Source organism: Gopherus flavomarginatus, chromosome 3, assembly GCF_025201925.1.
Source record: "Gopherus flavomarginatus isolate rGopFla2 chromosome 3, rGopFla2.mat.asm, whole genome shotgun sequence".
Taxonomy (NCBI): Eukaryota; Metazoa; Chordata; order Testudines; family Testudinidae; genus Gopherus; species Gopherus flavomarginatus.
The window spans coordinates 18998208-19016265 of record NC_066619.1 but is presented as its reverse complement, the minus strand read 5'-3'; the positions used below and the strand labels follow the sequence as shown (position 1 = coordinate 19016265).

At 40.6% G+C, this 18058-nt stretch overlaps 1 protein-coding gene across 2 annotated transcripts in view; it reads right to left on the bottom strand.

The window, feature by feature from the left end:
• DCC (DCC netrin 1 receptor) overlaps positions 1-18058 on the bottom strand; it is a 933783-nt gene that overhangs the window by 22536 nt on the left and 893189 nt on the right. For both annotated transcript variants that reach the window (XM_050944636.1, XM_050944637.1), the window contains exons 26-27: positions 14934-15089; positions 2832-3044 (exon numbers count right to left, since the gene is read on the bottom strand). In XM_050944636.1, coding sequence (XP_050800593.1) covers positions 2832-3044; positions 14934-15089 — 369 coding nt within the window. The remainder of the gene's footprint in view (positions 1-2831; positions 3045-14933; positions 15090-18058) is intronic.

Genomic DNA, 18058 nt, shown 5'->3' with positions numbered 1-18058 from the left:
GAAGCTGGATATGAGTTAACAGTATGCCACTGCTGCTAAGAAGGCTAACAGCATTTTGGGCTGTATAAGTAGGAGCATTGCCAGCAGATCAAGGGATGTGATCATTCCCCTCTATTCAACATTGGTGAGGCCTCATCTGGAGCACTGTGTCCAGTTTTGGGCCCCATACTACAAGAAGGATGTGGAAAAATTGGAAAAAGTCCAGCGGAGGGCAACAAAAATGATTAGAGTCCTGTGGCACCTTATAGATTACCAGACGTTTTGGAGCATGAGCTTTCGTGGGTGAATACGTCTGTTAGTCTATAAGGTGCCACAGGACTCTTTGCTGCTTTTACAGATCCAGACTAACACGGCTACCCCTCTGAAAAATGATTAGGGGATTGGAGTAAATGACTTATGAGGAGAGGCTGAGGGGACTGGGATTGTTTAGTCTGCAGAAAAGAAGGATGAGGGGGGATTTGATAGGTGCTTTCAAATACCTGAAAGGGGGTTCCAAAGAGGATGGATCTAGACTTTCTCAGTGGTAGCAGATGATAGAACAAGGAATAATGGTCTCAAATTGCAGTGGGGGAGGTTTAGGTTGAATATTAGGAAAAACTTTTTCACCAGGAGGCTGGTGAAGCACTGGAATGGGTTACCTAGGGAGGCGGTGGAATCTCCTTCCTTAGAGGTTTTTAAGGCCAGGCTTGACAAAGCCCTGGCTGAGATGATTTAGTTGGGGATTGATCTTGCTTTGAGCAGGGGGTTGGACTAGATGACCTCCGAGGTCCCTTCCAACCCAATGTATTAAGATGAGGCCCTGAAACATAAACCCTTATCAAAGGCCCGGTATGAGGCCTAAGACCTGAACTGAAGCAATGGTCAAGACTTTGCTAACATAAAGCAAAGTTAAGCTGTAAGCCAGAAGCAGGCCCTGCTCACAGACGCTGGCAACGAAAGGGCTGATGTTGCAAAAATACACATACCTAAAAGGTACTGGACACTAGAGATGCCAGAGCACTCCAATACTTGCACATTCCACACAGATAACAAGGACAGGGGCAAAAGGGGATTATGATGGATAGAGTTGTTTTGTTCGAACCAAATGTACAAGGTGAGAGGTGGCACCTTACTGAGTAGAGGGCTTGCACCTTGCTATGTAGAGGGGTTGCACCTCAATACGTCAGAAGTGATGTATAACTTGTTTGTACCTGTGTACAAGAACACACCTCTGAGTGGAGATCTTTGTCTGGCCTAGGGGGCAGTGGAATGTCCCGCCACTGACTGAGCTGGTCCATTGCCAGGGAGCATATATGTACTAACTAGCAGCACCTTAGTAGCACCTTGGATAGCTAATCCAAGGAGCTGGAGACTGTGTTTCTCTTCCATAATAAACCTGGCCCGGGTGCCTTCGTACCTCACAAGAGTCTGTGATCATTGGGGGTTCTCTCGGGGTCTGCTGTGTCAGCTTTCTGCACAGAGCTGAGGCAGCACACAGAGAGAACACATACACACAGCTGACTGATATCAACACTGAATAGAGCAGAGCACCACACCGGCAGCATCTGACCACACCCTGATATTCTATGATTTTATGATTCTAAGTGAGAACTTAATGGTATTTAATGGAGCTTCCCAGTAGAGGATAAGGAATTTTAAATGTAGAGGGTTGCAACTTTTAAGAAAGTCAAAATATAGGTAAAGGTTGACCTTTTAATTCTACAGTTCTCACCAGGATGTCACTTAGTTTCAGTTCTACAAACGGCCTCAGTCCGCAGGCACAACCATCACTGATGTCAATGATGTGACTGGGAGCGGTGTGCATAGATAGAAGGCACAGTACACGGGCATTACGATTTATAGTCAGAGTGTGCTTATTAGGGTCTGGCCCAGGTTGCTGGCAGAGAAGAGCTGCTTTGTTCCAGGGGGCAGCTCTGAAAGCCACAGGAGGCCTGATTAGCATTTACACTCAGGCCACTTTGGAGCACTTATGTGGGCATTAAGGACATTTACACTCACTTCAAGGCCCCCTCCAATGGTCAGAATGCTGCAAAGAACCTTTAGTGCATGTGAGTGTGAGGCTCACCCCTTAACAGTCCTCTCCACTGCTGCTCCTCCCACTCTCCTTTGAGGTGCGTAGCCCTCCAGGGAGTGTTGAGAACAATCTCTGTATTTTGGAGAACACAAGAACTGCAACTGTGGCTGGCTCCTATCTGAGGTTCTGCTGCAGAAGGGAAGGTGTCCTTCACTTTCCTTGCACATCCATGCCGGGTCCCAGCGTAATACAATTAAATGCAAAACGTAAAATGATGGAAGTCAATGGAGCATAAGCAGAACAAAAATCAAAGCCCTACTGCAGAAAGAGGAAGGATAATCCAGTGTCTAGGTCTTGGAAGATCTGGGTTCAAATCCCTAATCTGCCCAAGAATTTCCTGCATAGCCTTTGGCAAGTCACTTAGGGCCAGGTCTGTATAGGTATTTAAGCTCCTAAAGATGCAGATAAGTACCTAGTGGGATTTTTCAAAAGCACCTACCTAGGTTCCTGCAGGCTTGTGAAAGTCTCACAAGGTGCCTATCTGCATCGTTAGGCACATAAATACCTTTAAATATTTGGCCCTTAGTCTCTCCATGTCTCAGTTCCCCACCATTAAAACAGGGATAACAGCACTTTCCTGCCTCACACGGGTATTGTGAAGATAACTAACTTAAAATTATGAGGTGCTCCCATACTATTCTGACGGCAGAGGGCAGATAAGTACATTAGACAGATAATCCCTGCATCCAGGCTCAGCTTGAATACTGCACCTTGGTGGCTACTAAATAATATCAGTCATTCTTTCCTGAATTATTACCTGTTTGAGACAAAAGTGGTGTATAAGGGACTTTCGGTTCTATTGCACTCATTGGTGGAGGTAGCAAGGGGTTGGCAAAGCTGCGGAGAGGGTGCGTAGGCCGGACACAGGCTGTGGGAATCGTTCTGCTCGGGGCATCCTCGTTGCTGGCATGTTCAGGCTGTGTCTGTGGCAGCATGGATGGCTGTTGTGGGACTGGTCCTTCACTCACCGCTGTCAGGGAATAATAAAATGAACTATTATTGAAATATTTTTCCAAATCCTATTTCTTACTTTTGTGCTCATTTCCCAAAGAATGGGAAGTGCCAGTCTTTAACCTTTGAGGAGCTGTAAGAAATATGTAAACATTTTTTTTCAAAAGATATTAATAGATGAATTAGAAACAAGACATTCCTAAAAGCAGCCATGTGCCAGAGTGCTGCAATAAATTGTCCTTCAAATAAAGTACAGAAAATGACATTTTTCGCTCCCTCTGTATATTTTATTTGTATACAAACTTGCTAAGTTCCTATCACTATTGGATCTAGGTGCCTTTAAATTCTAAATATCAACCAAAATCATAAGTATATCATATGGATAGTGACAGAAATCTCAGCTGCTGAAACTCTTTACATCCTGCCCAATATTATTGTTATAGCCACAGCTAACGAGAGTTGAAGACAAAGAAGGGACATAATTTCTCTTTAACCAAATACCAATGTCATTTTTCCTTGAGACAGCAGTAATATTCATTGTGCCAAAGCAGTCAGTTGCTGTTTTATTATCCTATACCCAAAGTCAATTTTTCTGTGATTTAAACATGCCATGTCAACCTTCAAATATAAATCAAGGTTACTTTATGTTCTAGAGTGTTTTTTATAAAAGGCTCTCAAAAAGTATCTCTCTCATGAACTTTCTATGCCAAAACAGAGTAACAAACTTGGCTAAAGTAATGTGAAAGAAAAATTAAAGAAAAGGAAAACATTTCAGTGGATGAAATAATTTCTTTTTTTGTCTGCTTTGTATCCAGACTGGTAATTTGAGTGTGATTACAACTGTTTAAAGCGACAAAGAGTCCTGTGGCACCTTATAGACTAACAGATGTATTGGAGCATAAGCTTTCGTGAGTGAATACCCATTTCGTCAGATGCATGTAGTGGAAATTTCCAGAGGCAGGTATAAATATGCAGGCAAGAATCAGTCTAGAGATAACGAGGTTAGTTCAATCAGGGAGGATGAGGCCCTCTTCTAGCAGCTGAGGTGTGACCACCAAGGGAGGAGAAACTGCTTTTGTAGTTGCAACAACATGGTCTGTTACTGAGAATATGCACACATTGCAAATGGAACTACAGAGAAGCTGCTCAGTGATATTTTCAAAGAACAGTGTCAGGATAAAAGAGATGCTATGTGACAGTGCCAGCGCTTCTGGACATATTAAGGGCTCTGTATTAATGCTGTAATCCACTTTATTTGCACAGTCATGGGCCATATGTGAAAGTGATAAATGCTCTGGGTTCATTTTTTTTTTAACTTAAAAAATTCACGTGAGTTGAGTTCTTATGAAAGGTGTTGGATTAAGAGTCCTGAAATCTAAAATTCTGTCATGGAACTTGAAGGGAAAAGCAAAGGTTGCAGGAGGAAAGAGTCAGGAGGCGGCAAAGGAAGTCAGTCTGTGTACACGTAGCTGGAAAGCTAGCTGCAGTTGCAGAACCTCTGTAAATAGTTCTATTAATAAAGAGCCAGTTTTGTTTTTGAAACATGGAGTTCTCTTATGATAGTACCCAGCATATGGTACATAAAATGCTATGCACAGAACAGGTATAGGACAAGAAATGGCATGGTTTAAGTTTCCCCACACTGCTCTGTCTGTAGTTTCACTGGATAGCCTGTGGGGCAAAGGGTAGTTCAGTTTCCATGCCCATTCATTTCTTGGCTACAGATCTCTTTAGAGCAAGAGCTATATTACATTATTTCCTTCTCAGATTGAGCCTGCAAGCGGATCATGTGGTATGGAGGAAAAACATGAAGAAGGTGGGGTCCAATTGAGCAGGGAGGATAGCAGAAGTGTTGACAGACTGGGGTGATATGGTCAGGTTAACAGACCACAAAAGGATCTTAGTGGTTAAGGTTTGTTTGTTTATTCTAGGGTGACTAGATGTCCCGATTTTATAGGGACTGGCCCGTTTTTTGGGTCTTTTTCTTATATAGGCTCCTATTACCCCCCAACCCGTCCCAATCTTTCACACTTGCTGTCTGGTCACCCTAGTTTATCCAGAAGATAAAAACCCAGGAGCTGAGCAACTTGGAGGAAGAGGTATCTCGTTGCATCTGTATATAGAGGGATTGAGGCATAGAAAATGAGAAGGAAGGAGTAAGATCAGATGTCACTTAATCTGTGTGGAGACTGGGTATGAAATCCTGACCCCATTGAAGTCAATGGAAGTTTTGTCATTCACTTCAATGGACCCGGGATTTCACCCTGGGTATCTCACTTTACAAAGTTATCTGCATTCTGTAAAAAGTGTGAGTCCTCCATCTAGTGCTGTCTCTAAGTCACTTAGTGTACTGGTCTTTGCTATTTTATACAGAGACACAATACTGCACCATCAGAAAGCCACTATTGTACTGCAGGACATCCTTCAAGGGTACCACACTGTCTAAATGAAGTTGCTCTGCCAATAGATTATCAAAAATATGAAGGTGGAGGGAATAGATTATTTTGTACTTGAGAGAAGAATTTTAATTTTGAAGTAGTAAACATCTCCAAGGAGTAAATCCTAGTCACCTCTATCTACCATGACAGGCCTAACTAGCTAGAGTTATCCATGAGGGAATAAGACTGTGAGGAAGAAACATTGGCTGGTTATGCCATGGTTATGGGTATAATATACTAAACAGAAAGATGGCCAGGAATCCCCTCTCCCATGTCACGAGTGGTAGCCACTTCTGCACAATGCCCAGTCAACCTATGGAACTCTTTGTCAGAGGTTGTTGTGAAGTCAAGACTATAACAGGGTTAAAAAAACAACTAGATAAATTCATAGACGATAGGTCCATCAATGGCTATTAGCCAAGATGGGTAGGGATGGTGTCACTAGCCTCTGTTTGCCAGAGGCTGGGAGAGGGCAGCAGGGGATGGATCACTTGGATATTGCCTGTTCTGTTCATTCCCTCTGGGGCACCTGGCATTGGCCACTGTCGGAAGACAGTACACTGGGCTAGATGGACCTTTGGTCTGACCCAGTATGGCTGTTCTTAGGTTCTTATATGTTCTTATGCTCTGCACAGTGTCTCAACACTCCCATTCCAGATCCTGCATCCTAGGGAAATTCATGGAGGCCCTGCAACCCTGGGCTTTACTGTGTTTCCTGAGGATTTCCAAAACCCTGCCTCATTGTGTAGAGGAATCTCACTAGAGCAGGGTTTGTCCATTAGTAAGTAGGCCAAGATCTTCCCTAAATGACTAAAAATCTTTACCTTACTTGCAAACAGAGCAGTGGAAGGGTGCAAACAAGTTAACTATAATCAGAGGAGGGATGTATTCCTTTGGAGCAAACTGTTGTCCAGTATTGAGTCAGGTAAAAACTCCTTAATATCTGTGCCAGCCAGAATAGCTCATAGCTCAACTGTTAATCTTGTGGCTGGAGCCCAGAAAGCAAAAACAAACAAACAAACAATCAAGACCCCAAACAGCTCATCCTTCTACTACAGAAAACAACCTTCCTGACACTTAGATATCTGGCCTACTTGTTATACTGGGAATGAAAATGCTCTAAGGATCTGGAACACCAGAACTCGTTGTAGAAATAACATGTAATTACAGAGCCAGGACAAATCTCAAGGCACTTTATAATAATTAATGTCCATGTATATAAGTAATTACAACCTACTAGGTGGCAAAATTATTTTGAAAAATGGAAATGAGGATTTTTGTTCCAGAATCCTTGTATCTGTTCCTAAGGCAATATTGCAGACCTCTTCAGCAATTTGGAATTCCAGGCAGAGGAGACTAACTACAGGATGTGACCAAGATCACAATCATTTGTAGTTTGTAAAAGTTTACTTGGTTGTAGTGAAGTTTCCTTGTCCACACTTTCAGTGCTCTCTGCATAATGACACCATTGACTGGCTCTCCACTCTTCTTTCCGTCCGCTCCCTTGCTCTGTGTGCCCCTTCTACTCTTCTTTCTTGACTGTTCTCTTTGGACTAGGCTTTGAGTTGGATCACATGTCAGTGCAGGAGAGTAAAAGCACCTTTAAATTTCTGACTTGGTGCACAGAGGTAAACTAGTGCTGTGGGAGCAAGTTGGCAAATAACAAGGATGGAGAATGGTGGAATGTTGGCTCCATCCCTACTACTTGCTGGCCAAGGAGAATCTGGAGAATTGTGACTCAAAGGTGTGTGTCTCAGTGGCAAGGACTTTGAGGGTGACTCCTTGCTCACAGCTGTGCTTAAAGGAAAAAATCCAGCCTTTTGTCTTTTTCTCCTGCTCTTGGCCTCACATTTTCTTTCATGATATTAGGAAGAGCCTACTTCTTCTACTGTGGCCAAGGCTATCACGTCTTTCAAATCCACTTCTTTTGGGAGTCTGCTGACCCACACTCATGGACAAGAGAGAACAGGCACGTATTGCTAACCTCCACTGACCTGCCTGCTATCATCTGAGTTTATGGTCTCAGAGAGAAAAACTTGATCAGCTGCACCAGCAGTGCAGAAAGTAATATTCTTAACATTAACAGGCATTAGATATAGCTCCTGAGAAAGTTTCTGTATAAATCCAAGTGGGCTAGAAATGAAAGATGGAGATGGATATTGGAAGGGAAGCACAGTTGTAAAATCTGAAGACTACAATACATTTTATTATACAAAAGTATAATACTATACTACTTGATGACATTGAGCACTCCATCTACAATTGAAGGCAAGGATTCCATAAAAATTAGAACGTTTGACTTGGGCTGTAAATATTGAAAGTAAGTTGTCTGAGGAAGATGTCTAGTATTTGAGAAGGGAGTTTTAAAACAATAAAACATTCATGCTTGAAAACCTAATGAGAGCCATCAATTCGCAGTTAGTTCGGGTTCCTGAGGGAATGGAAGATGGAAGCTCTGAAAGTTTATTTAAATAATGGATGAAGAGGAGTCTGTTGCTGGTACCACACGATCCAGTTACCTCAATTTCCCACTTAGAAGCTAGACATTTGCCCTTACTAAACCCAGCACTGATGTCTAATCCCAGAAGAATTCTTGATTACTTGAACAGATATTGTATTTAAAAATAGGATTTTGATGGAAGCTAGGCTCTCAGAGAATCCTGAATATGAAAAACATTGTATTGGGTCCCAACTGTCCTCACTGCTGAAGTTAAGAGCTTTGACAAGGTAAAAAAAAAAATTGCTGTACCTTGGCATCTGATCCAAACCCCAATGAAACCAATAGGAGGACCTTCCACTGACTTCTACAGGCTTTAGATCAGGCCCTAACTGGAGTACTTTTATGTCCAGGTAAGCTCCATTTACAATGTGGAAGATTTATTTATTTCTTCAAATCCTCTGCTGCTGTCATGTTTTTCTGGAGGCAAGACCAAGTAAACGTAGACCATCCCTGACTGGTGTTTGTCTAATCTATTCTTCAAAACCTCAAATGACAGGAATTCCACAACCTCCCATGGAAGTCTATTCCATTGCTTAACTGACTATCCTTATAGCCTGAAAGGTTGTACTAATAACTAACCTAAATCTCCCTTGATGCAGATTAAGCCCATTATTTCATGTCCTACCTTCAGTGGACACGGAAAACAAATGATCACAGTCCTCTTTATAACCTTAATATATTTTAAGACTATCAGGTCTTCTTTTCTCAAGGCTAAACATGCCAGGTTTTTTTTTAACTTTTCCTTCTATGCCAGGGGTGACCAAACTTACAGACCCTCCGAGCCGCATATGACAATCTAGTGAGATTCCTCTACACAAACTAGAGCAACTTTAAAGATAATTCTTTGGTCCATCATAAATGACTTCAGAAATATTTCTATTGAATACAGTGAAGCTGGATCTGTCTTATTCTAGCAAATACAAAAAGAAATAAAAACAAAAACCAACACCCACAGCACCTTTTCCCCAAGAATACAAATATAAATACCTAAACCTCTCATCTGAGAATAAAACTCGTGTTCTAGCAAATTTATTATTCTTATTTGTATTACAATAAAGCCAGAAGCCCTAACTGAAATGAGGGCCATATTGTGTAGGTGCTATACAAATAACTAGAACCTGTCCACAGAGAGTTTATAATCTAAGTAGAAAAGACAGACAATGCATGGAAGGGGGAACAGGAGCACAGAGAAGTGCAGCCCAGGGTCACACAGAGCTAGTAATAAAACTAACACCTCCTAAATCCCAGTCTGGTACTCTGTCCTCTGGGTCATGATTGCCATTCATGATTAAACATACGCTGGTATAGCCTGGGCTTATCTCTGACTTCATGTCAGAGTGGAGCTAACAGCCACATTCAAAGTGGAAGTACTTCTCAAAGATATCACTGAGTAAAAGATATACAATGAACAGTTCATACATCTGATATCATTATACTTCTCAAATATATCAAACCAAGACCTGTGGGGGGAATAGACCAGAATATATGGAAGTACTAGTCCACAAGCTAAATTATGACTTAACTGGCATTACAGAGACTCAGTGGGCTAAATCTCATGACTGGAATATTGGTATAGATGGCATAGAACAGGGGTGGCCAAATCGTGGCTCACAAGCCACATACTGCTCTTTTGACAGTTAAAGTGCAGCTCATTGATCCTCCTGCCCCCAAGGCCTCTCCATTTTCTATCTATCAGACAGGGGAGGAGAGACTCAGGGCTTCTGCCCTGCGGCAGGGTGGTGGGTTTAGGGGCTTCTGCCAGAGACTGTGCTGGGGGGCACAATTTAAAGGTTCATGCCCCACCCAATAGCTTGAGTCATCCCTCCCCAGGCATGCCCTGGCAAAAAAACTCCACGCATCGCCTCTAGCTTCTGTCTGGTGGAGAGGGGGTCTCGGGGCTGGAAGAAAAGTGGGGTTTGGAGTGGAAGCTGACAGCTCATGATCCCCCATATAATAACCTCACGACCCCCTAAGAGGTCCCCACCCCCAGTTTGAGAACCCCTGTACTAGTCCTTAAAACTGCTTCTTCCTGACCAGTGCCACTTCAGTGTTTTTTCCTAGTTAAGGATGAATCATCAGGTCTCATCCAGTTGTTCATTTCTCTCATATTCTGAGATCTCAAGGGGACAGAATTGTCTGTGCTTGATGGGGAGGAGACAAACCTGAGATCCTCTGCAAGTTTGATGACATTGCAGCCTACAGCATCTCACAATCTTTCCGCAGAATCCTGAGGTACACGTGAAACAGCTCAAAATAGAGACCAGACAGATTCCTTAGGTGAAGGCTAATGGTTAGGAGGAACTGCAGAACAGGGTGAAGCCACCTTAATATGACATAAATATATTTCCTGGCAGCAAGGATAGAAAATCAAATGTATAAAAATTGGTTTATATAAACTTCACTGATAGTGTAAAACAAACAAGCAGATGTATTATTCAGGGAGGTTCTGGTTGATTGTGACATAGTCTTTTTTTTTTTTTTTTTAAGTTTTCTTCTCAGTAGAAGATGAACAGTAAAACTTGGATAAGGAAGATTTTCAACACTGGAAGCTTTGAGGTCAACCATGAATGGTTTCAGGAACAGAAAGAGGCATTCAAGCATGGTCCACTTTACTGAATGCAAAGCAACACTTTCCCTAATGACATTGCACATGATGTATTCAAAGATTGCTACATCCTGATCAATAGTATGTTCAGCCATGTAGTACAGTAGGTAGAATTCACCACAAAGGAATTATTACAGTGCATGTATTTCATTTTTTTAAAACTTTACTGCAACGGGGCAAGAGTCTCATGGGGTTTTAACTGTGTGGTTCAAATGGATACAAATATACCTTATGCACCTTCCCTAGTATGATCCTCAATTGCCATCACTGTCAAGAAAACCCCACATGATCTGATTAAGACAAATAAGTGGATATGACTGAGTCAGAATCCTAGAGTTATTTTGCTGAAACCATTTTCTGCAGAAGAGAAGCCCTGTGGGAGAGCCAAACATGAAGCAGATTCTCCAGCTGCTTTTTAATGTTGTCTGCTGGCTGAGTGTGTAGGAGGGAAATGTGCAAGAAGGAGCACAGCCATTCTTTCATATTATGTGCTGCTGCCAGTCCCTGTGTTCAGTGGTGGGAGCATCTGTGTAGAGAGCAAGAATGTACATACATACACACACACACACACAATTCTATCTATCTGTCTATCTAGCCTCTCCTCCATTCCACTCAGGCAGAAGGCTAACCCACCATTCTGTTACAGAAAGCTAGGAAATTCCTTGGCTGGTTATTTGATAAAACAAACATATACGAAAATAGTTTCTGCCTTACGGATTTTTTTGTGTATGGAGTTTTGTGGTGCTCCTTTCTGTCATATTTTGCAGCTGAGTCTCCTGCCTCTCTGATGGATGCTGCAGAAGTAACAATGTCTCCTTTGACTTCCCACCTGGTTTGCTGCATGTGTGGGAATTTATCCACAGATAATTCTCCTCACTTCTACTCTGCTGTGTAAAAGCGAAATATTTAGCCAGAAATTTTCAAGATGTCATTCTGAGAGTAGTACCTCACAATTCCTACTGGAGATCTGCAGAAATATCTGCTTTGGATCAATCACAGCTGTACAGAAATGCTCAGTTGCTCTCACCACCTGTTTCCCGTGATGATTCCAGGGTGGGTAGGTTGGTCAGACTCAGTTCAAAAATGCATTTTTTTTCACAAGAAAAGGGTGAGATATTGATAAGATGACTGAGCTATGACATTCTCTGGGGGAGAAGTCTGGCAATGTAAAATAATTGTTTGTGGATGAAGGCACTTGATGGGGTGAATGCTGTGAGAGGTCACAGGAGAGGTCTGGAAGTATTAGAAAAAAGATGAGGTAATGCCACAAGGAGGACAAGATGATAGCGGCTGACCTAGCAGATTCCAGAGAGGGGAGCAAAGGGCTTTCTCTCAAAAGGAGGCAGTCATGTTCCAATCCCTGCTGTGGGAGGCCATCTACAAGATATGGCGAACAGGACACCAGCCTCCTGTCCAGTGCTCTTCAGGGAAGTGGCAAGTTTGTGCATGCCTTAGTTTGTGTTATACTTTTGACAATTTATTAAATATATAATCCCTTGTGAAATGTATCATGAAACATACTTATGAAATGTATGATCCCTGCTCCACATTGCCCCAGTGAACACTATCAAAGTGCCTATCAGAGGTGCAATTGCCCATGCATCCACATTTTTTAAAAAAACTCTCCAGGATAAAGACCACACATTCCAGTCTGCCAATCTTCTCTTCCATCTCCATGGATATCCAACATCTTGTAATGTGAAGTTAAAATTCTCCTCCCAAGTTTGGTGTCCATACATCACAAAGCTGAAGACCCTGTGTTTCTGCACGTTAAATCTGTGATAATTTCGGGGTGAGGGAGGTCTATACTCTCACACAGAAACATCCAGCCAGGAATCAGCTGCCACAGCCAGGCCCTCCAGAGGCAACTATCATTTAGCCTTGTATTGGATCCAGTCATTGTAGGGGAAGAAGGTGACAATGATACTGGGTTCATGGATAGAACATCTAGGTCCACAGTCTATCAATAAGCCTTCTACTGAAATGTCAATTGCCAGTGACTCTGGGTCTGACCTTAATGACTGAAAGCAAAAATCAAACAGGAGAAAAACCACTCATGGAATTTATTCTCCATGAACTAGCAGCACAGACTGCCAGCAATATGAAAAATGTGTGTGACAGACTGACATAAATATGTCAGTAATTCATACTGAAGAGTAGAATAAAGTTAAGAGGGAATTATAAGAAAATATGAGCCCTCAAGCTAGGATATTTAACATGCAGAAGCATGGTCATAGGCTAGAACAGGGGTAGGCAACCTGTGGCATGTGTGCCGAAGGCAGAACGTGAGCTGATTTTCAGTGGCACTCACAGTGCCCAGGTCCTGGGCACCAATCCGGGAGGCTCTGCATTTTAATTTAATTTTAAATGAAGCTTCTTAAACATTTTTAAAACCTTATTTACTTTACATACAACAATAGTTTAGTTATATATATTAGACTTATGGATAGAGACCTTCTAAAAACTTTAATGTATTACCAGCACACAAAACCTTAAATCAGAGTGACTAAATGAAGACTCAGCACACCACTCCTGAAAGGTTGCTGACCCCTGGGCTAGAACATAAGGCCCATGATGTTAGGAGTGTTTATTTCAAAATAAGATGTGAAGGTGAGGCTGAGGGACAATTGTTATGTGCGTATGCTTTCCAAAGAACATTATAAACCGTAAAGTGAGTACAGGAACAAAAGTACACCAATCTATTTCTCTAAAGAATATAAGTCTGGTAAATCTACGCCACGGCAAGCAGTGTGAGCTAGTGGAGAGTGTAATGGTCTGGAATTCAAGAAACATGGGTTCTATTCCTAGCTCTGCCATTAGCCTCCTAGATGACCTTGCACAAGTCATTTTACCTCTCTGTGCCCCAGTTTTCCCATCTGTAAAATGGCGATAATGATACTGATCCATTTTGTAAAGTGCTTTAAGATTTACTGATGAAAAATGCTATGTAAGAGATAGGTATTATTATTTCATGCAAGACTGTTATATCCTTCCTGAAGGGTCCATATATGGTAATATCTTTGTGGAATATGCCATAGGAAGGCAGTTTAAAGTAAACTGAGAGGATGAGGGGGCAAAGGATGATACGAGATGCCTGAGTCTAAGAAGTGCTGCCCTGCCAAACTGTCATGGACAAAGGGGCAAGCTGGTAAAAGTATGCATTCTCCAGAAGCATACACTATTTCTTCCAAGTTTAATGACATGGCTTGGACCTATCTAGATAACTTGGTGCAGAGTTTAAGGCTAGGTACATTATGCAGATTTTTTTTTATTTTGATCCAATTCTCTTTCAATTCTTAATAAATCTTGTTTTGGTACAAACCAAGGGGTTTTAAAACTTTGGGGGATTTGACACAGATGACCCTGAAGAGGCGCAACAACTTTCAACCTCTAAGAAGAGGTGTGAGGGAAGACTCTCTGGTGTCTCCCCTGATCAGTATTCTCAGTCCACCTGGTACGAACTAACGAGCTTTCTACCATAATATTTTGATTCTCCAAATGCACAAGAATGCCTAATTACACACAGATGAACACTGAGTTTAAGGAGTATATGATGACAATGTTTTATAAGGAACAAATCTGCCGGTAAGAAAATACTAGAGCAATTTTGGCAAACCTGTGTTTAACATAGAGAATGCTGGGTGGGATTTTGAAGACCAATCAACATTGGCCTAATTCTGTTCCCACTGAAATCAATGGAATTTTTCTATTGATGTCAATGTGAATTTTGCCATTGATTTCAAGTTAGACCAGGATGGAGTGCTTTTTGAAAATGCAACCCACAATGTATTCTTTTTATATTGTATACTGGTTAACTTTGTGAAGAAGGAATTAACAGCAAAGACTGCATGCATTCTTACTACACTTCAAAATTATACTGTACTATACAACTGCAGATATTTTCCTTTTTATTACTGGCTCATACCAGAAAACACCCAGAGGAACCCAGTCATGAGGTGAGATGTCATTTTGTTCAAATTAATGTGTACACAAACTCTAAGCTAGTTATAAGCCTTCCTTTAAAGTATACTGTCCTCCTGATAAGAAATTAATACTGTGTTTGCTATTTCATAGATTTATAGATTCCAAGGTCACAAAGGACCCACTGTGATCATCTAATCTGATCTCCTGCAGGCCATAGAACATTCACAAAATTATTCCTGTTTGCAGTAGAACAGATCTTTTAGAAAAGCATCCAACCTTGATTTAAAATTTGCCAGTGAGGAAAATCCAACACAACTCCTGTTTCAATGATTAATTACTCTCAGTACTAAAAATGTATGCCTTATTTCCAGTCTAAATACCACTTCAAAGCACTTCATCAGAAAAAAAACATCAAAATAAAAGGTAAGGCACTGTACTGACTTCTTCCTGTTCCAAAAGTCCGGTCAACAGAGAGTGTTGGGAATGGCACAGGCCGGAGAGTGAACTGCGGATGCGGATATCCACATGTTGGAGATGGCAGAATTCCTGGGTACTGGGCACTTTCTAGTGTTGGCACAGGGATGGCACTGACAACAGCTGAAAAGAGAGAGAAGGAGAGAGAGAATGAAAGATCTCTTAACATTCTGTGGGTATTTGTAGAAGGTTAAAAATAAATGGACGGATCTAGCAGAAAACTAGCCATGGCTACATTTTCAAAGCAGGGTGCCCAAACTGTAGCCACAAAATATGTATTTTGTATCATGCCTGATACAGTGAGGTCCTGATCCATGACTAGATCCTAAATGCTATGGTAATATAAATAATAGATAAATAAATAAACAAACAAACAATACGTGTATGCTCTTTATAGACACACCAACACACATACATATACCACAACTATATACAGAAATAGGCATGTTTCATGTGACTGAGATATTTTCACATACAAAAAGCCACTTTTATGTATGAAACTATCTGCAAACATAAATGCCCGTTTCAAGGGTTCAGATTAGGCAGACAAGTTTGAATATTTTCCTGTTAAGTGACAAATATTTGAAAGGAAAATGGATGGATCAAGGCTTTAAGGGCCAGGATATAATCTTAGTGACTCTACTAAAGTTATTGCTGATTTACACCAGTGTATTGAAACTGGTCCTACTTCCTCACTCAGTGCGTACATTTAACTCTAATAGTTCTAATGGGAATTACAACCAACAAAGACAGGAAAGAGAAACAATGGGTTATGCACAGATTAGTCACCTGAACATTTAAGGCTTCTCCAAAGCATATGAATAATTTTGGTTTGGAAACTGGCTCAAAATCTAATGAAATCAGGATTTCTTGTGAGTGATTTCCAATATGTTCTGGTTTTGAACAATCCCGGAATAAACAACCAATAACAAAAATAATGGGCCAAATTCTGAATTCCTTTACCAGTTTTTATGCACTTCTTACTCAGGGAAATTCCCACTGACTTTAACAAAAGTTTTGCCGGAGTAAACATTGAGTAGGAACTTCAGGATTTGGCCCAATGATGATTTTTTTTTTGGCTTATGTAGCACTTTTCACATGTGAATTGCAAACAATATTATAAATGTTAAAGTAGACATTATTATTACTTCTAGCCTTTATTATAGCCACCACACAGAGTTGTAAACTCAGAAATTTGCCCCAGGTCACACAAAGAGTCAGTGGTTGTGCCAAAGCTTATTCCTTATTATTTCTTTAAGCACTAAATGACAGTCTTTGTTGGGCATTTCTGTACTTACAAAGGAAAATGGGAAGTATAGAACCGCACAACACGTTTATTAAGAAATGATAATCATAGTATTTTGAACATTCAAAATGTCTAGGTTCAATTTACTCATCCTTACTATTCAAAGATTTAATTTTATCAGTGGAAATCATTTTATTCACACTTTTGAAAGGTTAAATAATAGTCTTCCTGCTTGTAACACAGTTAATGCACTGCAAAAACAATCATTCTGTACTGAGCCATAAAAACCCAACACATTTACTGAAGTCCATCCCTTCATTCTTCTCCAAGACATAGGTAATAAGAACTTAAAAAAAATCAGAGTATTCACTGTAATGTAATATTTATGTAGAGAAGCTAAAGGAAAAGATAGCTTCAAGCATTTTCAATAAACCTCTGTAACATGACAAGAAATTTGTTCTGACATAGCCTACCAAGAATTGAATTTGTATTTAATACGGATGCTTTAGAAGTTTGAAAGCAGAAATTCCCTTACTAAATTTTGGAGCTCCCTGACCACTGCCCTTCTGCATCAAACATTTTTCACTACTTCCTATAAAAATGTAATCTAAGTATGGCTCATTGAGATTATGAAGTAGAAACTCCAAAGCTGTGCTCAGAAGCCCAAAGTCTCCAAATATTGCCCAACACAACATCAACATGATCACCTCCACCCCCAAAACAGGGTTGTTGTGATTTTCCACAACTTTGGAAAAAATACTTAAATAAAAAAATCAGTGAAAATAAATCCCCCAAAGTGATTCGTTTTATGAGCATATTTTTCCTCATACAGATATAAGTTTTATAAAAAATGAATAGATTGGAATTGTGTAGGTAAATCACAAGAACATAATACTAAGTAGTCAAAATTTTTCTACCTTCTTTTTAAAAATTTGCCCTTATATAATGATACACACTTTTGTCAAGTTATTTGTTGTCAGCACCTACCCTACTATAGAGTGACCAGACAGCAAGTGTGAAAAATCGGGATGGGGGTGGGAGGTAATAGGAGCCTATATAAGAAAAAGACCCAAAAATTGGGACTGTCCCTATAAAATCGGGACATCTGGTCACCCTACCCTATTAATATGTTTTGACTAAGCGAATCAGAAAATGAAAAAAATGTTGTGTTGGTGCTGAGAAGGAGCACAGGTCTTTCACCAGTAGATAACACTCTGAATTCAACTGTCCTATTTTCCAAGATTTTACTCCATAACTTGTCACCATTTTGATACAACAAACTGTGATGTAGCCTCCTTCATAAACAGACTTGGGATCGAAATCCAGATCTTCAATTTTAAATGCTTGCGGAGAAGGAAGGTGTTTAGGTCTATGTATCATCAGCTGTATTTCAGCCTCTTTTCTGGTTTTCAGCTCAGCTCTGAGATCTGCATATTTGAGATCAATTGTGATGGTTATGTATTGGAAACAATGCTCTGAATTTTTTTTCAGTTTTGTCCTTGTGTGGGTCCAGGTCATCATTATTAATGAGATTAAGCCAGTTTTCCACTAAGACTGACTTTAGCGTCATTGGACTGTAATCTGCCAAGACCCTATGAAACCCCCTTCAACTGCTTTATCAAGTTTAGTGCCTTTTCGTGAAGGAATTTAGAGATTTAAGAGTATCATCATGGCAACATTTCAATAACGATGATTGCTTCAAACAGTCTCACTTGTAGCATTATGAAACTCACCAATGCTTTGCCCTTTCATGTCAATACAAAAAGTTTCATTCAATAGCTCATTTGATCCTGAAGAACTCAAACAAACTGATTTTCTGTGCTTTTTAAGATCAGCTTAAGTCGCT